This window comes from Zootoca vivipara, chromosome Z1, assembly GCF_965207765.1.
Source record: "Zootoca vivipara chromosome Z1, rZooViv2.hap1.1, whole genome shotgun sequence".
Taxonomy (NCBI): domain Eukaryota; kingdom Metazoa; phylum Chordata; class Lepidosauria; order Squamata; family Lacertidae; genus Zootoca; species Zootoca vivipara.
The window spans coordinates 22213013-22235440 of NC_142583.1; the positions used below are offsets into that span (position 1 = coordinate 22213013).

General features: G+C 47.5%; 1 protein-coding gene across 1 annotated transcript in view; it reads left to right on the top strand.

The window, feature by feature from the left end:
• The first annotated feature begins 596 nt into the window (after nucleotides 1-596).
• USP46 (ubiquitin specific peptidase 46) overlaps nucleotides 597-22428 on the top strand; it is a 31693-nt gene continuing 9861 nt past the window's right edge. The window contains exons 1-5 of the mRNA XM_035112349.3: nucleotides 597-1249; nucleotides 13488-13568; nucleotides 13843-14056; nucleotides 15192-15421; nucleotides 21721-21797. Of these exons, the coding sequence (XP_034968240.1) occupies nucleotides 1214-1249; nucleotides 13488-13568; nucleotides 13843-14056; nucleotides 15192-15421; nucleotides 21721-21797 (638 nt within the window). The 5' untranslated portion in view covers nucleotides 597-1213. The remainder of the gene's footprint in view (nucleotides 1250-13487; nucleotides 13569-13842; nucleotides 14057-15191; nucleotides 15422-21720; nucleotides 21798-22428) is intronic.

Genomic DNA, 22428 nt, shown 5'->3' on the forward strand with positions numbered 1-22428 from the left:
ATCTCCCCCTTGTCCTTGTCTGCGAGGGAGATGTTTCTTTCTCCAGAAGCAAACGTCTGCTTTACAATACATGCATGCATGCCTCACTGGGTCCCTCTCTGCACTTGATCACTGCACAGTTGACTGGCTGCACCAAGGATGTGAGAACTGATTCGCCTGGAAAGCATTTGCATCCGAGGCGGCGCGAGGGTTGATGCAGCTTCCAGCGGAGAGGAAACATCCTCTCCTCCCAGCCCTCGAAACGGCGACATTTCCCCACACGCGCGTGCATCAAGTGTTCCCTATCGCTTGATGCACGCGTGTGCTCAAGTGTCGCCCTTCTGAGTGCAGCTCTGCCGGCCTCCTGCAGGATCTGAAGCCGGCACCGGCCCAATCTTGCCCTGGCGCCCTAAAAAATGAATGAATGAATGAATAAATAAATAAATAAAGGCGAGATCCCTGACTCTTTGATGGTGGGGGTGGGGGAAACACCCACCCAACGCCTTGGTGCCCCTTTGACCCGTAGCTGCCGGAACCCGCCTCCCGCCTCTCTGGCATTGGCTGCTCAGCGCGGCCCCTTCCAGGGGCGGTTGGCTCGTGGCAACGCCACTCACCCTGCCCTGACCTCCCCTTCCCCGGCCGCTGTCAAAGTTGACCGCCGGGCGCTGCGTTGCAATGGAGAGAAGGGAAGAGGAGCAACAGCACCCGCTGCGGGGGAAGGAGGCGGAGGCGGAGGAAGAGGAGAAGGGGAAGGAGGAGGAGGAGGAGGAAGGAAAGCGGGGGGATTGAGATCGCGCCTGTCCCAGCTGCTGGAAACAAGCGCCGCTGATCCGCGCTGAGCCCCGCTCGCCTGGTGGCGGCTGCGCGCCCACGAGAAAAGCCGATCGCCCCCAGAAATGCCGCGCTGCTGCTGCTGCTGCTGAGAGAGAGACCCCGGCCACCCCCAGCGGCTCCTGGACGGGTCTGGGAGCGGCGGAATTAGCCGGCAGAGCAGGGAAAGGGGGTGGTTGGGTGCCCTCTGCCTCCGATCCTGCAGAGCCCCGAGGCTGAGCAGCCGATCTCTCCCTCCCTCCCTCCCCCTCCCCCCCGCCTCGGCAGAGCTTCCGTTTCTCTCCACTCCCCCCGCCGCCTCTCCCTGCTCCTCCCGGCCTCTTCCCGATCCTCCCCAGCCATGACCATTCCGGTTTTCACCTCATAAAGATGGCGGTGTGGGATCACTGCAACCTTTAGACTCATGACTGTCAGAAACATCGCCTCCATTTGTAATATGGTGAGTATTACTTGCTCGGCCTGGCTGGGGGCGGGGGGGGGCGCACGGGGCGGGGGAGGAGGCGGGGGAGAGAGCAGCACAATCCTCCCCCGCACCCACACAACACACAAACACTTCCGCCTCTCCACTCCCTACAACCCACCCAGATGGGGAGATCGGAATCCACAGAAAGGTGTATGCAGAGGACAAGGCTCCACTCCCCCCCCCCCGCCCCGAATTGGTTGCCAGAGTTTCAGGCTTGCAATCCTGGGCCGCCCAGTAGGACTTACTCCCGAGTAATCATTCCCAGGATCGGGGCCATTTTGGAAGGAGGAGCTGCCGAAGTCTGGAAATGCAGGCGATCTCTCTGCTGATCCGGTGGGCGGGGTGCTGGGGGTGGGCATCCGAACCATGTGTGGGGAGGAGGGGGGCGTCCTTGAAAGTTTGCACATTGTTGCTTTTTTTGCACAGGAGAATACCGGGTGCACAGTGTTAGGTGCGGATGAGCCAGGGATCTGAATAACTGGGTTTTGGAAACAAGGGAGGAATTATTTTTTCAGCCTGCAAACATGTTGGGCAGGTTCAAACATGAACATGTGATTTCCGCCTGGGCAGTGCTAGTCCCTCAAGGAAGCATGTGCTCCAAAGGAACTGGTCCAAATGAGAGTTGTTTAAGCTTCTGTGAATAAGCCAAGGTAAGAGATGTGGCCTTCAATCTGCCTCTCTTTTGAGTGAAATGAATAAGTCAGGAGTTAGATGCAGGGCTTTGATCAGTTTTGCTCTTCTTTGCCTAGAAATTTAGATAACCATGAGGTTTTTGTATTAAACTTCTTGCTGGGATGTGTCAACATTTTCCAAACGTTTTTCTCCTTTGTAAATTGGCAGCTAGGTGATAAAAAAATTGTTATTTATCTGAAGGGTGGAGGAGAGACAATGCAAACTAGTTGCGAGAAAACTTGTACAGTACAGTAGTATCTCTTTAATGAATTGCAATATTTTGCAGGGTGTGGGTATAAGTTTTTTTTTTTTTTACCAAAGGGTGAAAAGTCACTAGGTCCAGTGAGTCATCTCCTTGTGTGACTGTAGGGAACAGATTGTGTGAAAAACAACTACAGTACCTAGATCTTACCTGCTGTACCAGTGTGTACATGCTTAGACTGGAGGGCATCAATAGCTAGGGTGGTCCCGGCCTGCAGGAAAGAGGCAGTGGTAGAAACCACTCCTTAAGAAACCGTCCCTGCTCTCAGAAAATCTAAGTGAGTACCCATCAGTTGCTTAACCCCCCCCTTCTTGGGCAAGGTTCTTGAGCGGGTGGTCACGGATGAGATCCAGGCACTCTTGGAAGAAACTGATTTTCTAGATTCATTTCAGTTGGGGCTTAGGCCCCGTTTTGGCACTGAAACTGCTTTGGTCGCCCTGTATGATGAGCTCTTGTCAGGAGAGAGACAGGAGAAATGTGTCCTTGTTAATTCTCCTTGACCTCTTACCGGCTTTCAATACCATTGCCCATGGTTTCCTTCTGGAGTTGCAGTCCGCCTTAGAGTGGGTGGCACCACTTTGCAGTGGTTCCGGTCCCACTTGGATGGTCGTTCACAGAGGGTGATGCTTGGGGAACGTTCTTCCGCTCTGTGGAACCCTCATTGTGTTGGTTCCTCAGGGCCAGTTCTATTTTGCTAGAAAAAGAGGTACCAGAACTCACCATGAACACTTCCCTTGTTCTCTTATGCAATGATACTCAAGTGAGAGGTTCCAGAACTGAATTCTGGTGAGTTCTGGGCCAAGAAAAAAGTTCTGCTCAATTTATCCCCGATCAACATGAAACCTCTGAGTGGGGTTGTCTGGAGTTTTGGAAGCACATGGTCAGCAATCTGCTGATGACACACAGATCTACTTCTCCTTTACACCTGCAGCTGTGGCGGTGGATGTGCTGGAACATTGCCTTGCCTCGGTAATGGACTGGATGAGAGCCAACTGAGGCACTGTCGGTGGGTGGTTCCCTTGACTGTATGGATGGGAGGTTGCCTGCTATTGATGGGGTCACACACTCTGAAGGAGTGGGTACATAGCTTGGGGGTCCTCCTGGATCCTTTGCTGTCGCTTGAGGCTCAGCGGCATGGAGTGCCTTCCATCAATTTTGGTGGCCCAGCTGTGCCCCTATCTGGACAGGGATAGCCTAACCTCAGTCGCCTTTGCTCTGATAACCTCTAGGTTAGATTACTGCAAGGTGTTAGATGTGGGGCTGCCTTTGAAGACAGTTCGGAAACTTCACCTGGTGCAGAATTCAGCAGCCAGGTGGCTCACCGGGGCAAGATGGTGTGTGAATATTACACCGATCCTGACCCGACTGCACTGGCTGTCAATTAGTTTCCAGGCCCAATTCACAGTGCTGGTTTTGACTGATAAAGCCTTGAACTGCTCAAGGACCACCTCATTTGTGGAATGCTCTCCCCTGGGAGGTTCATGTGGCATATGTATTATACACCAGGCAAAAATGTTCCTCTTCAACCAGGCCTTTGACTGATGAACAGTCTATGGCCTTTAAAACGTGTTTTTTTGGGGGTGGGGTAGGGTTAGGGGTTAGTTTTATTCTTGTTCTTGTTATGTACTTTATGGTTTTATTCTGTATTTTTATGCTGTGAACTGCCATGGGATCTTTGGTGTACTGTGTGTGTGTGTGTGTGTGTGTGTGTGTGTAATATGAGAGCACATCACGAAATATGATGATGGACCAGCCTTGTGGTCAGAACACATGCTTAAAACAGGAAGTGTAAGACCTGAGTCCTCTAGCTGATTCCTCCATTGCTTGTTCATTGAAGTCAAAAGGGGTTCTGAAAATGTGGGCCTTGGAATAGCCTGTATTTCATTTCTAGTTTGGTTTCTTCCTTTCATGACAGAACTTGTGTGTACTGTTAAGCAGTGAGCTGGTCTGGTTTCCTTGCCTTTAATTTGGAACTAGTTACAGGTAGGTAGCCGTGTTGGTCTGAGTCGAAGCAAAATAAAAAAATTCCTTCAGTAGCACCTTAAAGACCAACTAAGTTTTTATTTTGGTATGAGCTTTCGTGTGTATCTGAAAGCTCATACCAAAATAAAAACTTAGTTGGTCTTTAAGGTGCTACTGAAGGAATTTTTTATTTTAATTTGGAAGATACTCAAGATGCAGTAGTGTAGGACGGGTTCTGAGACTCGCACAGCACACACACACAATACTTGGCCTAGGAGGACCAATTTACTTTCTTATTTTGACAATTAAGTGACTCACGGTTGCATAAACATATACAAACAAAAAAGGGATTTGGGAAATAGAACAATGATAATACACATTCTGCCCTTCTCCTTGGTGGCCAAAAACTACTTTTCAACAACAGAGGCGGCAACTTCAAGACTAAAAGTACTCCAAAGTTAATTCCTAAAGCTGAAATCCTATATAAGCTTGCTTGGGATAACCCCCCTGTACTCAATAACCCTTTCCCTTCAAGTAGACATGTATAGGATTTCATTGTAAGGCATAACTTTCCATGTACTAGCTAGAGTCTACATTAACCAGATACATGAAGTGTTATCCTCAGTTGACTGGTGTTGTGTGTGTATGTGTCTTCTTGTAGTTTACATTTTATTATATTACCCTCCTTTCATCTGAAGGTTCCAGGGTGGATTACAGCATATGAAAACACCATAACATTAAAACAGCAATAAACATCAACAAGCTTGCCCTTAAAAGGATATATGTATATATATATGGAGAGAGAGCGAGAGAGAAAATTTGTAAACTTGTGTGTCCAAATGGCAAAAAAAAGCACTTTGTGACAATTCTGTGTAAAGCTGTAGGTAAGCAAAGTGATCTTCACAACAACAGTAATTGGTGAAAGCTAACATAGCAATGTGGCCCCTTCCAGCTTTACAATTCTGAACTGGGGCTCTCTCTACTGAGGTGTGTGAGAAACTGCTTGGGGAGATGCAAGCTTTTTATCTACCGTAGTAAAGGTAAAGGTAAAGGGACCCCTGACCATTAGGTCCAGTCATGACTGACTCTAGGGTTGCACGCTCATCTCGCATTATTGGCCGAGGGAGCCGGCGTATAGCTTCCAGGTCATGTGGCCAGCATGACAAAGCCGCTTCTGGCAAACCAGAGCAGCACATGGAAACGCCGTTTACCTTCCCGCTGTAGCGGTTCCTATTTATCTACTTGCATTTTGACGTGCTTTCGAACTGCTAGGTTGGCAGGAGCTGGGACCGAGCAATGGGTGCTCACCCCGTCACAGGGATTCGAACCGCCGACCTTCTGATCAGCAAGCCCTAGGCTCAGTGGTTTAACCCACAGCGCCACCTGGGTCCATTTTATCTAGTACCTAGTCCCAAAGTGTGTGTTTTACAGCCCATCCCTGGGCGTAGCCTGGAGTTTTGTTGGAGGAAGCAGGACCTTTGTTGGGGGGGGGAGATCCCACATGTTTCGTCAGTGAGTTGAGTGTATTTCTATTGTTTTATTTGAACTGGAGGGGGCAGCTGCCCCCTGTCCCCCCCCCCCCCCGGCCACCACGCCCATGAGCCCATCTGCATGTTCAGAAAAAGTCCACAGTGCAGCCTTCCTACCCTGTTTCTCATATTTTAAGACATACCCATAAAATAAGTCATAGCAGGATTTTTAAGCATTCAAGAAATATAAGCCATACCCCGAAAATAAGACATAGTGATAGGCACAGCAGCAATGCTGGCCGTGGCAGGAGGAGGAAGAAAAAAATAAGACATCCCTTGAAAATAAGCCATAGTGTGTTTTTTTGAGGAAAAAATAAATATAAGACATGTCTTATAATATGAGAAACACGGTAGAGCTGTACCACTCTGTAAAATGCGTGTGGAGAATTACATGTTTGAATGATTCCAAACCCCTTCCCCCTTTTAACCATTCTTTTCTGTTACAGGTAGGTAGCCGTGTTGGTCTGAGTCGAAACAAAATAAAAAAAATCATTCAGTAGCACCTTAAAGACCAACTAAATTTTTATTTTGGTATGAGCTTTCGTGTGCATACATGGTATCTGATGAAGTGTGCATGCACACGAAAGCTCATACCAAAATAAAAACTTAGTTGGTCTTTAAGGTGCTACTGAAGGAATTTTTACATTCTTTTCTGTGTTAGTGAAAAGGCAGTCAGCATAACATGGGTGGTTTTGGGTTTTTTTTGCTCTTCCCTTCATGTGCTGTTTGATGATTCTGTAGTTGGAAGAGCGATAACAGAGACTCCTTTCTTCCTTTGAAGCGGTAGGAAGCCTCCTTGAAACAGGGGGTGGGGCACAGAGAAATTCCTCACTGTTTTTTTTGCAGTGCAAAAACATTCTTGGGATTTCTTTGTTGGGGCAAACAAAAATCAGACCTGTTTGGGTCCCATGGAAGCTCTTGTCCCCCCATCCTCAGTTTCAGCCTCAATTCCAAAAAGCTCCATGGCTCCACTGCCCCCCTGCCACAAACAAAAAACAAAGCACAACAATAACAACATCCCAGGCATGAGAGAAGGCTTTGCGTGTGTGTCGCAACAGAACAATGGCCTTTGATGAGTTGGAACAGAGACTAAACGGGGAAGAGCAATGGCTTATATATTTGTACAGTACACCACATCCCTCATTGCCCTCCATCGAGACAAGCACACGGACCTATTCTATTTTTGTGTTTGTATATTGCAAACCACCCTGCGTTGTTGGAAGAAGGGCAGTATAGAAATTTAATAAATAAAAATATTAAGAATAAAAGGAAGTATCCAAGTACAATATCTGAAGCCATTCCTCAGAACATCTTTCTGTTTTAGTTTACGTATATCCCCCCTTATTTTCAGGTTCTTGCAAGAGCAGCTAGTTACAGTCACTATATTCCCTCCTTGCGGTGAGCCTGCATGTCCCTTGCTGATGATGTCATATGCGCCGTTCATCAGTGCTGGCCAATGGAGCCTTCCTATAGCATAATGCACCTCTCAGCCTGTGGGGTCTTGACTCTCCTGGGGTCACTTGCAAGGCTATTTGAGAGTCATGAGCACGATCCCCTCCTCTTTCTTGCCAATACTTTGTTGAAGCGAGTTTTCCCACTTGCCTCCATTGCCAGAAACAGCCCTACAGGGAATTGTGCCCTGGTCCCCAGTCACACCCAGCTAAAAAGGTTGAGAATTCATGGAATAAGCGATACTACATATTTAAGAAACCATGTTTTGACTGGGAGGAAAGAATCCTGGACTCTGCTATTGATTTTTGTTTTGTTTCACTTGGAAACATTATGTTATCATGTGCACCTGAAATGAATACTGTAAATTGAGAATTAACGCTGGGGAATTAGACATATCGAATTTGCTTTGTCAGAGCGACCAGAAGGATCCTTGTTTAGTTACCATTGGCTGCCTGAAGATGACCATTTTTACAAGAGCGAATCCTCATGATGGAGAGCATTTATACCGGTCCTGAGATGGCAGAATTGATTCGAACACTTTTGGGTATATAAGGATGAAGCTTGTAATTCTGACAACAGATAAATCAATAAATCTGTTTCCCAGCATATTAAGTAGAAAGGAGGTGTGTCCCCCCCCAACCAAAAAGAAAGGATTGTTCATGTCAAGGATATTGGGGCTCATCCAGACTTTCTTTTGCACCATGCTTTCCAGGCACAGGTCTGTGAGAGCTTCATGTCTGAGCAGTTGAACCTGATTGCTGTTTGCAATGATTCAGCAGCAAAATATGCGTTTTCCCAGAGAAAGTGCCCCCCCATGGCTCAGAAATACAACTTTAAAGCCTAGACCTGCATCCTGAGTCAAAGCAGCAACATTTTGTGCCTGGGCACAACTAGATGGATCATTAGAAAGCAGATAGCAAGGTCGTGAGGGCTTTGGGGTTTAATTTTAAATACAAAGCTGAAAGAAAAGAAAGAAAGAAAAAAAGAAAGAAAGAAAGAAAGAAAGAAAGAAAGAAAGATAGTTCCTCTTGTGACTCAGGGACATGTCAATTTGCATGGCGAGCCCCCGAGCCCCCCCCCCAATTCCTTAGCTAATGAAACACACGGACACCAATGTTTTGGGTTAATGGGATAAATTAGGCCACAACTTTATTGGTTACAGATGTGAGCGGTTTTGGCTTAGGCATTGGAACTGAACTGACTATATCTGATTCCTGCTCATCACGCAGGTAGTCTCATAAGGGTCAATTGCGTACATCAATTGTGAGCCCCCCCCAGGGTCCCTGATGGGGTCGTGGCATGCCCTTAGCCTAGCCCATACCTGGGCTTCGGACGGGAACCACACCCCTGGACCCAGGCTAAGATGTGCACAATATATGGGGAGACCTCTGGCCTCATTGCATGCCCAAAGATGTCACCAACTGGATAAAGGAGACAGGGAAGCCCTGAGCCATTTAAATTCATTCTAGGTTCCTTTGGGAGTCCAGATTTTGAAGTAGTTGGGAAAAGAAAAAGGACAAAGATAGGCCTCTCCCAAGTACAGCAGCCAGACCTGGTGTTTGGTGCCAGCTTTAGAAATACTCGCTCAAACTTATTTGCATTTACTTTTGATATCTTTGAATCTTGTGGCTAGGTCAAGTGATAACTTGCTGAAAATGTTTCCGGCTTGAGGAAGAGTTAGCATACTGGTACTAGCGCTCTAGTAGATTAGTCCAAACTGTAGATTAGTCCAAACTCACATAAGCTTTGTCTGCAAACTTCTTAGAAGGAAAACCAAGAAGCAGTTGGGTGGCAATTGTGGAATCTCTTTCCACGATTTCTAGTCATGATGGCAAGGGTGATCCCTTGCATGTTGGTGATGTCTGAAGTGGAGGACAAGGTTCTGACCCTGCTCGTTCTATGTGCAGAAACAGAATCAGTCTGACAATTGAATTTTAGGATGTGCTGTTGGCATCCATCTGTCTTGAGAGACAATGTGTAGACACCATCCATTTAAAGCACACACCCCAAATCCTGGAAACTGTAGTTTATCCCTCAGAGGTAATTCCTAGCACCCTTAAACTACAGTTCCTAGGAAGTTTTTTGTTTTTTTTGTGGGGAGGGAGCATTTTAAATGTATGGTGTGCATGTAATCTAAGTCTGATAAAAGCAATGCTCCAGTGTCTTCCACTGCACCTGAGGATGGTAGGTTAGCTTAGGGGACAAAGGGCAGGCCTGCTCTACCTTCCAAAATCCTATCACTGCCTTCCAGAATCTGCCACCTGAGGCAGCCACCTTATTCTGCCTAATGGTAGGGTTGGCCCTGGATGGTAGTTATATGGAACCCTTGAGTTTGGAGATTGCATGCCACTGGATACCAGCTGATGGGAACAACTGGGAGCAACAGTGGGAGAGAACTATTGCTCTGTTGGCCACTGTGGGATTCTGGACTAGATGTGCTTTTTGGGTTGGACTAGATGACTCTCGGGGTCCCGTCCAACTCTGCAATTCTATGATCCGGCAGGGCTTTTCTGATGTTCTTGTGGTGTGTTGTGACTTGTTTCCCAGATCCTCTGCAGCACATTTCTCTGCATCACTCATAATCTTCCAGTTCAGCAGCTTCAGACTCTATAAGTTAAGCGGTTGCTGCAGTTCAGCTGCAGAGAGAGAGAATGAGAGAGAGAGAGAAAAGGAAAAGGAGAGAGTGATTGCTGCCATATATAATCTTCTCCACCTGCAGTAATCTGGCTCTTCTTCCCACACTTCAATCCTCCCTGGGATTCTGAACAATAGCTAAAATTATCTGTTTTGAGTTCAGTGCCAAATTTCAACATGTCATAATAGCTCCTGATGCTGTTGCACACATTATAGCAACTTGAGATGCCAATTTGTTTCCAATGCTTGTCAATCCCTGCAATGAGAATCTGTGACTTGAATAAATCCCTCTAATGATTGTGATTCTGTGTTGTATACTTCTGGGCATTATTTTTCATATATTATTATTATTATTATTATTATTACCCCATCTTTGAAAAGTGTATGCCCTGATTTTTGGATGCATAAAAAGCCTGGCAGCTGCACCTCAAACTTTTAGAATTTTGCAGTTACAGGGTTGATAGTGGCAGCTCCTAGCAGCAAGCAGGATGCTAGTTTTTTTGTAGAAAAAGAAACTGATTGAGTGGACTACAGTACTTGAGCACCAAGGGCAGAGTTATAGGTGCAGTCTATAGGTCTGGAAAAAGCAAGCCTGTTCAGAAGCAGGAGAGGAGCAAAAAATTGATTCCTTGCAGTATACATCTACACTGCAATTATTAATATTTACTATTATTATTTACTGTATCTGAAGAAGTGTGCATGCACACGAAAGCTCATACCAAAATAAAAACTTAGTTGGTCTTTAAGGTGCTACTGAAGGAACTTTTTTATTTTATTATTTACTAAATTTGTATACTGCCCTATCCTGCAGGTCTCAGGGCAGTTACAACATAAAAACGCAATATTGAAAATGCGAAATATATAATAAAAACAAAAACAACCCAATAACCCCCCCCACCAACCCATTTTAAAAGCCCATTGGATGTCAATCAACCAAAGAGAGAATTTTTTGAAAACACATGACTAATGAATAAACTGCTGGAGAATGAGTGTAGGCATGTGTGTGTGTGTGTGTTAGAGAGAGAGAGAATATGAAAACTTCAAAAACAAATAGAAACTGACAATGCAAACCTCAACAAGGGAATAGAATGACAAGTAGCTGCAGGGGCAGAAAAGCAGCCACTCACAATTGTAAGAGAGATCACAAAAGTGGGAGAAGAGGACCTGACCTACATCTCTGTTTTTAGCAAGTTAGCAAATGACATCAGTGAGAGAAGAGGGTCTCTGTGAAATGGTTTATTTTAAGACATGAATCTGTCAGATGGTTTACAAGCTAGTAAAAGCAGTGTACAAGCTACACAGCAGCCACAAGGCGTGTGCATAAAGTATCCAATACTTTCAAGCCCTCTTGCATAAAAAGAAATATTTCCAGTGCTGGTAGACACTAGCTAAGAGACACAGGAATCTAGACCACAAAGAACTTTATAGGGTACCAACAACACCATAAATTTGGTGCAAGAAATAACAAGAAGCCAGTACAGTTGCTGCAAAATGACAAATACAATTTTGTATGAAGTTTTGTTGCTCCACACCTGAGCTACGGAATTCTCCTTCTGAACTCTTCAGGCCCATCCCTATGTATAGAGACCAAACTACATGTCAGGGGGTTGTTGCGGCTAATCTCGAGTAAAGGCGCTCCACTGTCTTTAAGAGTTTTATTGTGCATACTATTTACAATGCAGAGATAACAGAAAACATGACCGCCTAGTCCGATTCAGAACCCGGCAATGGCTTCCGTCTGCTTTTTAGCCAGCATAAAAGCCTGGGCACCCCAAAACGCCACCCCTTCGCCCTACGTGTGGGCGCGTGCCTCAATTCGGGCGCCAGAAGGAGAGGTCTCCCCTCTTGTTGGCTGCGGCTTCGGCAGCGCCGTCTTAAGCGCCTCTGTCGCCATGGTGCGCCGGATCTCTCCGGCGCCCTTCCGCCCCGTTTCCCAGCGCGGTGGGCGGGTGGGCGCCGCGCGCAGCTGCGCAGCGGACCGGCCGGCCAGCGGGTGGGCGCAGCTCGCGCGCCCTCCTGGCAGGCCGGCGCCATGGTGCCCTGCGCCACCAGGGGGCTACGTAGAGCCAGCCCTGGGCTTCGGCGTCTCACTGAGCCCCTCATCTGCTGACCCTCGACCAGAGCGGTGCCAAGGCTCTGATGCGTCTCTGAGCCCCTCCCGCACGCTCTGTTCCTCATAGCGTTGCCAGGGCTCAGACGCCTCACTGAGCCCTCTCTCCATTCCGCTCCATTCCTCATTCCCTCCTCCTGACTCGCTGCTCATGCTGTCGCTGGGTGAAGTGATGGCCAAGATGATGGGGGGGAGGGGGAGGTTCCCTGTAGGGAGTCCCCCTGACACTACATGTAATCCTAAATGGGTATAAGCAATGCATTCTATATGCATGTCCTTTATTCTTTAAGCTGCAAGGTTGCCTGACCATGGTGTGTTTAGGGAAGGCGATCTTAATCTCTTCCCTCAGGTGCATTTGCAGTCCCGCTGAACCTCCCCCAAATCTGGTGTTAACCCCGAAAGGTGCGGTCCCATTGAAAGTTTTGTGTCATAGATCGACCCTTTCAAAATCAGTAATCCTGGTACACTTTGCAGCAATGGAAAGTTAGGTCAACTGGACTCTGGGAATGCTTTTCCTTTGTCAGGGCTGATGGCAGCATGATGGATGTGTTGGATAAAAAAATTCCTTTCACCTGATCCTCCCTGGGATGCAAATGATATAATTTGAAATACACATTCATAGCAGCTCAGCTCCTGGGCAACTGGAGTCACCCACAATGGATTGTCTGCCTTTCCTTTGCCCTCTTCAGGAAAGGCTCAGGTGTCTTGGGGAACTGAGATGTTCTGTGTGCCTGACGAAATTCAATACAGCCCTTTGTTTTCAATGGGAACGGCTGGGACGGGATATGCAAAAACATCTGCAGCCTAAGGTTCAAAAATAAGGAAAGTGTTCCGGCACATGAAACTTTAAAAAAGAATCAAACCCAAATGATTGTGAGTTTTATTACTAGCTGCCAACTGTAAGCAAGTTGATATACATTTCAAGCCTACAAGCTCTCCGCAATTATCTCTTCTGATTTTCATTCAGCCGTTCCAGCTCTCAGAAAGCATTTATTTTACTGGGGAAAATCAGAGTCGCTGCATTCATCCAAGCGAGAGAAAAACATTGCCTCTCTCCCAACCCCTGCAAATCAAGCAAATAGAAGGGCTGATAAGGAAATGTTAGATTAGTTTGCAGAAATGGATGAAATCAAGTAACATCAAAAAAGCCCTGGGGAGGGCCTGTTTATTTTTTGTATATTGCTCTGTCTGGGAACCAGATGATGACAGGTTAATGGATGCAGAGTGAGAGATTTCTTTGGCAATCCATTCCCATGTCATGTGTTGGAAAGAATGGATCCTGTGCTCTGTTTCCAATTTAAAATCAATGGGGCTTGCATATGCTTCTCGGCATGCTGGATAGCAGCCTTTTTCTCTTAACAAGCATTTTCAATGGGATGTTGGGTTTTCACAGAGTTCATGGCAGCCTCATGTCATTGTCTGAATGGCACTTTGGCTGTAAGTATTGGGAAATGTCTAAAACACTTCAGACAATCCATTTGGCACAGCTTTGGGGGAGGGCAGCAGGAAGTGGCCTAACCTTTCAGGATATTTCTCAGACTTGTGTCATATTTTAACCTGGAACTAAAATAACTGCCTGTTTCTTTTCCCTAGGGCACCAATGCCTCTGCTCTGGAAAAAGACATTGGGCCAGAGCAATTTCCAATCAATGAACACTACTTTGGACTGGTCAATGTAAGTATTACTGCTGCAGTGCCAGTTTCCGAAAACATATTTTTTTACTTGCCTTGTCGCACCTCGGTTACTACATCAGTTACATGTTGTAGAATACAGAAAGCCTGCAACTTACATGCATTTAACTTGTGCATGTTCAGCTTTACGTGCGTGGCCGATGATGACGATAGCAGAAAGGAGAAAATACCAAGGCAAGGGAGATAGGATATTGGATGTTGCACTTAGCTGCACTTCATTGTCCGCTCTCTCTCCCATCCCCACTTTTATTTTGCAGTTTGGAAACACATGCTACTGTAACTCCGTCCTGCAAGCCCTATATTTCTGCCGGCCCTTTCGGGAAAATGTGCTGTCCTACAAGGCCCAGCAGAAAAAGAAGGAAAACCTCCTGACTTGCCTTGCGGACCTTTTCCACAGTATTGCCACGCAGAAGAAGAAAGTTGGAGTGATTCCACCCAAAAAGTTCATCTCCAGGTTACGAAAGGAGAATGGCAAGTATAGACTCGCACATCCTTTCAGACAGCGGCCCTGATCCCAAACCATTCTGGAAGGCTGCCGAGAGAGGAGAGGAGGGAGGAATGGGTGTCCTCGCAGATATGCCTATGCTTTCTGGGCAGATCTGCTGTTCAATCCTTTGCGTCGCCTCGAGACAGAGTCCAGAGAAGGGAGTAGAGACAGTAGCAGCCCCTGTGAGGCCCAATTCTTCCCTGTTGAGGACAGGCAGAGGTTAGAACAGTCGTACCTTGGAAGTCAAACAGAATCCGTTCTGGAAGTCCCTTTGACTTTCAAAGCACTCAGAAGCTCCTGCAGTCAATTGGAAGCCCCATCGGATGTTTAGCTTCCAAAAAATAGTTCGCTAACCGCCTGTGTTCGCAAACAGTCTGTGACGTTCGGGAGCCAAAATGTTCGAGAAGAAAGCTGTTTGAAAACCAAGGTGTGACCGTACTAGAGTTCTCTCTAGGCAGTGGGGGCTGCTCAGTCTTCCTTGCTGCGCTGCTCAGAGAAAGAGGGGGAGATGCAATTCGGAGGGTGAGGTGGCTGTTCCTTCAAGGTTCCTCCTTGCTTGCTTGTGTGCTCTCCCTGGGCAGTCTTGCTGGGCCCAGATTCTCCCTGCCACACCAGAGACAGAAGGTGAGTGAGGGGAAAGAGGCAGAAATAACTACCAAGGGAAACGACAGGTGGGGCCCTCCCCCATGGTTGGAGGTCAGTGCTGTTGGCCTCTCCTAAGGTATAGGCCCTTGGCGGTTCCCTCGCTACGAGAAGCCAAGTTACAGGGAACCAGGCGGAGGGCCTTCTCGGTAGTGGCACCCACCCTGTGGAATGCCCTCCCACCAGAGGTCAAAGAGAACAACAATTACCAGACCTTTAGAAGTCATCTCAAGGCAGCCCTGTTTAGGGAAGCTTTTAATGTTTGATTTCTGTATTTTAATGTTTTGTTGGAAGCCGCCCAGAGTGGCTGGGGGAACCCGGCCAGATGGGCGGGGTATAAATAATAAATTATTATTATTATTATTATTATTATTATTATTATTATTGGCAGCTGCCCAACAGCACTGACCCTAGACTCCAGCCACAACGCCAGAAGCCATGAAAATATATGCCTTCCTCCTGTGTGTTTTTTTACAGATCTCTTTGACAACTACATGCAACAAGATGCCCATGAATTTTTAAACTACTTACTGAATACCGTCGCTGACATTCTGCAAGAGGAGAAGAAGCAGGAAAAGCAAAACGGCAAACTGAAAAACGGCAACATGAACGAAGCGGAAGAGAACAACAAGCAAGAACTCACCTGGGTGCATGAGATTTTTCAGGGAACGCTGACCAATGAAACGAGATGCTTGAACTGTGAAACCGTAAGCACTGGGCTTGTTGGTGTTTTCTTGAAAATAGTTAGATTACTTTATAACAGCTTGTAGAGCTAAATATGTTGCTTTCTGGAGCTGTTGAAGAAATATGAGTGTTTCTATGGAGTAAAGCAGCTATTGTCTATGTATATTTATTTGGGGCTTTGGATAACTTTGGTTAATACCCCCCCCAACCCGGTGTTGAATCTTCCTTAGACAAGGACAAATTATTCCCCAACCTTGTCTCTTTACATACAAATATGGGAAGCTGCATTATACTGAGTCAGACCATCTAGTTCAGGGATCCCCAAACTGCGGCCCGCCAGATGTTTTGGCCTACAACTCCCATGATCCCCAGCTAACAGGACCAGTGGTCGGGGAAGATGGGAATTGTAGTCCAAAACATCTGGAGGGCCGAAGTTTGGGGATGCCTGATCTAGTTCAATATTGTCTGCACTGAATGGCAGTGGGTTTCCCAAACTTGGCTCTCCAGCTGATTTTGGACCACAAATCCCATCATCCCTAGCTATCAGGACCAGTAGTCGGGGATGATGGGAACTGTAGTCCAAAATCAGCTGGAGACTCAAGTTTAGGAAACCATGGTCTAACACTAACGCACCAATCCAGATGACCTCATCACACAAACTGCTATTACATTGTTAAGGCCCCAGGTTTTCACTTCTGTCACTAATGGAAATTTGGCGGGGGCCGTCTGGATCAAGGCTGTGGTGCAGGGTGGGGGAAGGATTAGACCAGCGGTCCCCAAACTACGGCCCGGGGGCCGGATGCGGCCCAATTGGCCTCCCAATCCGGCCCGCGAAAGGTCTGGGGATCGGCATGGCCATTATGCACTTTTTTAAAAAAATTCCCAGTGAGAGCCATTTTACCCCCCTGCGTCACCTCTTCCTCGCCGCCAGGAGCCTGCGCCTGTCCTGAGCGCAGCAGCAGCGCCACGGAAGGGAAGCATGGCACAGGCTCCTCCTGGGCGCCGCCTGTGGCCACTCCTCCTCACGCTGCTCCTCCACGCAGGCCCATCTAGGCTAGTGGCATCACGTCTCTCTCCTCCTCCGAGGACTCAGCGCCGCACCTCCTTCTCCTTTCCCCTGCGCTGGGTTCCGCTCAGTCGAGCTTCACCCACCAGTGCATGCACAGCTCTTGCTGGTCCTGCGGTGCGTGCGCTGGTGGCGAAGCTTGACTGAGCGGAACCCAGGGCTGGGGAAAGGAGGAGGCGCAGCGCTGAGTCCTCGAAGAAGAAGAGAGACGCAGCGCAGCCTCTCAGCCCGGAGGAGAAACCTTCCCTCCTCCACAGCTCGCTTTAAAGCAGCGAAGCTGGGCAGGAGCCGGGCTGCTCGTTCCTCCCCGCCCCTTTGCTGCCTCCCCCAACTGCGGCTCCTGTGCCTGCACTTGTGAGAGCCAGCAGCGGGACAGGAGCCTTTTCGGGCTTGCAAGAGCAGGCAGAGGAGCCCAGGGAGTGCCCAGGAAGGCGGTGGGGAAAAGCGGCGCTGCGCCTTTAAGGGACTCTGAACGGAGCTCCTTGCTCGCCCCGGCTGCCTCCACTCAGCTTCTTCCGCTGGGCTGCTTCAGCTGCCTCGGCTCCTCAGCCCCAGAGCCCAGAGCCCAGTCCAAAAGGCAGCTCCGCTGACTTTTCTCCTCCTGGCTCCACAGCCCTGGGCAGCAACAAAGGAGACCTGCCTAATCTGCCCTAGGACCCCAAAATATCAATCTCCCGCTGTGTGTGTGTGTGTGTGTGTGTGTGTGTGTGTGTGTGTGTGTGTGTGTTCATCCTGGTGTTTACCTCATTCATCTCTTAAGGCAGCTGGGTCTCCCCCACTCTCTCAGTGCCAGGCTAAGAGCTCACTTACTTTGCAGTAAGTTCAACGGGAATCAGGTAGGGCTCCCCATGAAACGTGGCTAAAGCCATTTGTCTCTTCCAATGTTTTTTATGATGATCAAATTCAGTTTTAAACTTTCAGATACAAAGTTCCCCCTTCCCCTCTCCAGACGCCAAAGACCAGTACTGTACAGTTATAGTTTTTTGCCATCTGTTTTTAGAGCAATACTGTATTATAAAGAATTAATGGTGTCACTTTGGACTGCCTTGAATGAATGTGGCAGCATCTCCCTCCTTGAACCCACACCCCCAGTCTTCCCTCCGTGAAGGCAGCATCTCCCTCCTTGAACCCACACCCCCAGTCTTCCCTCCTTGAAGGCAGCATCTCCCTCCTTGAACCCACACCCCCAGTCTTCCCTCCATGAAGGCAGCATCTCCCTCCTTGAACCCACACCCCCAGTCTTCCCTCCTTGAAGGCAGCATCTCCCTCCTTGAACCCACACCCCCAGTCTTCCCTCCTTGAAGGCAGCATCTCCCTCGAACCCACACCCCCAGTCTTCCCTCCTTGAAGGCAGCATCTCCCTCCTTGAACCCACATCCCCAGTCTTCCCTCCTTGAAGGCAGCATCTCCCTCCTTGAACCCACACCCCCAGTCTTCCCTCTGTGAAGGCAGCATCTCCCTCCTTGAACCCACACCCCCAGTCTTCCCTCCTTGAAGGCAGCATCTCCCTCCTTGAACCCACACCCCCAGTCTTCCCTCCATGAAGGCAGCATCTCCCTCCTTGAACCCACACCCCCAGTCTTCCCTCCTTGAAGGCAGCATCTCCCTCCTTGAACCCACACCCCCAGTCTTCCCTCCTTGAAGGCAGCATCTCCCTCCTTGAACCCACACCCCCAGTCTTCCCTCCTTGAAGGCAGCATCTCCCTCCTTGAACCCACACCCCCAGTCTTCCCTCCTTGAAGGCAGCATCTCCCTCCTTGAACCCACACCCCCAGTCTTCCCTCCTTGAAGGCAGCATCTCCCTCCTTGAACCCACATCCCCAGTCTTCCCTCCATGAAGGCAGCATCTCCCTCCTTGAACCAACACCCCCAGTCTTCCCTCCATGACCCCACACCCGAGGGAGAGGTGCACCCGTGGGGGGCTGAGCCGCCTCTCAACAACTCTGGAAAATGGAGTCTCTGACCCTCCGGACTCTCTATCTCTGCTGCGCACCCAGAGAGAAACATGGGGTGGGGTGGGGCACGGCAGGCGTCCTTGTGCCACCCCAAAAAATAAAAAATAGTCCGGCCCAGCACAGGGTCTGAGGGGCGGTGGACCGGCCCCCGGCTGAAAAAGTTTGGGGACCCCTGGATTAGACCCATTTTCCCAGCATTGCAGTCCCAGTCCAAATTGGGGTGTGTGAAGAGAGCCACTGTTGGACACTCTAAATGCAGAGTTCCAGCAGAACAAGCTTGGCCCTGGGAAAGACTTACCAGAGCTTGAAAGAACCCACCTCTGTGACAGCCACTGTTCTGGATGAGCCTCACAACCGAAAGGCAGAGATGGGCACAGACAGAGCCCAGGGTGTGCTCTGACGGTAGATGAAGCTACATGGCAGGGAACCCCACACCTGCCCCCTTGCATTCCACGATGGAAAGCAGCCTTCTGTGTCCCAGGGGCAGTGGTTCAGTTAGATAATTTTAGACTTAATTGTCTTGACTTAGATAATCTTGTAGATGGTAATGCGCATTACTTCAAAATGCAGTAAGCCGGCACTGCTATGCTTGCTGGGCCATTCTGCTCATTCTGTGGAGTGGTCCTTGAACGTCTGCCCTCAAGTCCTGCCCTGTTTGTGCCCTCCTCAGATAGCAAGCCAGAATCATCTGACTATGCTAAAGTCCTGCTGAATCAGTGACTCATGCAGGAAGGCAATGAGTAGGTACTTTGAGTGAGTAGTTCAGATTCCCCGGAGCCCCTAATGATGGAATTAATTAATTTTTTTCCTCGTTCAGTAGTGGGCCTGTCGTCGCACACTAGCGTGCCCTGGAAAACGGTTTGGTAATTAATGGGTTAGATGAAGACAATCTCTTATAATTGCATCGCTAATATCGTATCATGCCGTTTTGTGCTTCAGCTTTTTGATGAGGGCATATTAGGATCATTTATGTAACAGTGTGCAAGTCAAAGGCCATTGTGACCTTTTTTTTATATTCACTGTTGCGGCATCCCTGTGAAGTAATCACTCTTATTCATATCTTAGAAATAGGGTGAGAAACAGAATGTGTTTTCGAGGAGGCAGGGAGCTTCACAAGAGGGCTGAGATTTGGATGGATCTGGGCCTCTTAGGTGGAGCCCCATAGCAGCCCCTTTTTCCAGGTTGACTGGCTTACCCCTCAACCTGAAAAACAGTCAGAAATGTGACTTATCATCTGAATTGTCATTGTCAGATTTGGGGCAAGGTAAATCTTGACTAAGATTGATATATGTTTATTTGCGCAGTTTAGCTTTTTAGCTAATTGTCAGATTTGGGGCAAGGTAAATCTTGACTAAGATTGATATATGTTTATTTGCGCAGTTTAGCTTTTTGGATTAAGTTGCATGCTGTGCTAAAGGGTACAATGTGAGAAAGAGAGAGCCCTGGATCCAGATTCCACATGTTAACACATAATTACTGTATTAATGAGATTTTGCCATAATTAGTTTCTTGAAATAAGCAATAAAGTAGTTACAAGGTATTATTTCTGCTGTGGCTACCTGTGACAAGTAATGCTTGTTGCTTGAAGCAATTGTTTCTCCCCTTCAAACAGGGGGGGAAGGATCTAGTGTCAGCAGTATAAGCAAACATACAAAAGGGATTTTATTCTCATATCCATGTTCAAAGTGACTCATATAATGGGTTTCAGCAGGACAAACTCTGGAATGAAGAACTTTCATCCCACAAATCTCTTCCCAACAGTTGAGCCTGTATCTACAGTTAATTCCCAATCTCAACAAAAGCAAAAACAAAACTTGTGCGGCTATAGTTTTGCCGATGCCAGCGGCATTACGGTTACACAAGCATCTCTTAAAGCACTTCACAATAGGAGCAAGAGAATCTGTAATTGGATCAAAGCGATGGCACTAGAGAGCAGGGATCCACATTTAGGTCTGATCTACTTATAACAGTACTCACAACTCAGAGAAATTGAAAAGAGAGGCTTTTAAAACAGCCATAGCTCTGCCATCCACCCAGCAATAACTCTCAAGAGAAGTCACATTTGGTTCTTGTGGTAAGGAATGGAGGGGAGGTCAGAAAAATGGAGGCGAGGCTGGTAGGGAGCCCCAGTGTATTGGAAGGCGTCTTTGGAACATTGGTTGTGAGAGGTGTGGTAGGAATTTCTCTACCTTAGCAGGTCCAGAGTTGGAGGGTATTCTTGGCCCTTTCCTGGATAAGCACATAGCAGCAGTGCTGGAGTTTATGCAGACTCCTCTTTTCGGAGAAGGTGGATTTCATTGTGGTTTTATAACTTATAGGACTGATTATTGCACTGCTCTTTACTGGGGAGCACCACCGAGGACAACTCTGAAGCTGCAGTTGCTACAGAATGTTTGCTCTGGCACAGGGAAGTAAGGTCATATGCAACTGATATTGCAGGCTTCTTCTGCTCAATTCAAGGTGCTGGTCTTCTATTTGCAATACTGTATTCACAACCTGTGGCCAACATCCTAGAATCATAGAGTTGGAAAAGACCACAAGGGCCATCCAGTCCAACCCCCTGCCAAGCAGGAAACACCATCAAAGCATTCTTGACATATGCCTGTCAAGCCTCTGCTTAAAGACCTCCAAAGAAGGAGACTCCACCACACTCCTTGGCAGCCAATTCCACTGCCGAACAGCTCTTACTGTCAGGAAGTTCTTCCTAATGATTAGGTGGAATCTTCTTTCTTGTAATTTGAATCCATTGCTCCGTGTCCGCTTCTCTAGAGCAGCAGAAAACAATCTTTCTCCCTCCTCCTTAGGATTGAACCTGGGCCCTTCTGCATGCAAAACAGATATTCCCATCACTCAGCTACAGTCCTATCCCTGGTTTTATGGTATAAAAGCCTTTGACAACTGGCTAGGGTCGATGGAAGTTGTAGTCCAAAACCACAGGAGAGTGCCAGGTTGGCAGAAGCTGCTCCAGACTGCCTCTCAAAATATGAAGTTCAGTACACAAAACATGCTTAGGTATCCCGTCATAGAGCTGCAAGAGATTAATATGCCTCCTTTTCCCAAACTGCTTTCAAAGACAGGACCATTCAGCTCCACAACTTGAACCTAAACTTTTTAATAACTTGTTTTGGTCTACTCAACTGCCCCACTGCTTAATTCTTTCTGCAATGTTGGCATCTTCTTCTAGGTTTTGATCTTGTGCTGACATAATGGGAGGCATTTGCTTGCTGGTGCAGCTAGTCTATTATCAAGCTGTTGGTTGTGCAGTGCTCAGAAATATTATTGCCTCCTATTTCTGTTGCAGGTTAGCAGCAAAGATGAAGATTTCCTCGATCTCTCTGTTGATGTGGAACAGAACACATCGATTACACATTGCTTAAGGTAAATGAGCAGCTGCAGAAATGTGTGTTGAAAAAAAGTGGGAGCAGGTTTTTGCTATCTGATCATTTTAGATTAGTGGGATTTGAAAGGAAGAGCAGCATGAGAGTTACGGCATGATATGGCATAAATCAAATCAAGAAATATAAATTGAACTTCTTTTTTTTGGAAGGTAGGAATATAAATCAATCCTGCTGCAATTGAATATTCAGGAAGAAACTACAGCTTTTCAATCTTTCAATTGCTTACTCCAGGGAGGTTCCACTGAAGGCAGCAGATTTACTCTGGAGCAAATAGCTTGAGAATGATGTGCATGCAGGCATAACATGTACTTCTTGGGAAAGTAATCTAACACCTGTCAATCAAAGGGCTTACTGATGAATAATAGGGAGCATTTATCCCAAGTATTAGAAAACTTTATTTATCACAGCTGTTCATCTGAAAGAAGTTGTTAAGCACCCATTAGGTCCCACTGAATTAAATACAGCTTTGAATTTAGATTTACCAGAGCTACACTGAACTAAGAGTGCAATTTAACACATCTTTCCGAGTTCAGAACCTGCTCGAGCCTTGTTATCAGTTGGGTTCAAGACTTAGCAATACTTGGAAGTCAAAGTATTTGCTTGCCTGTGCA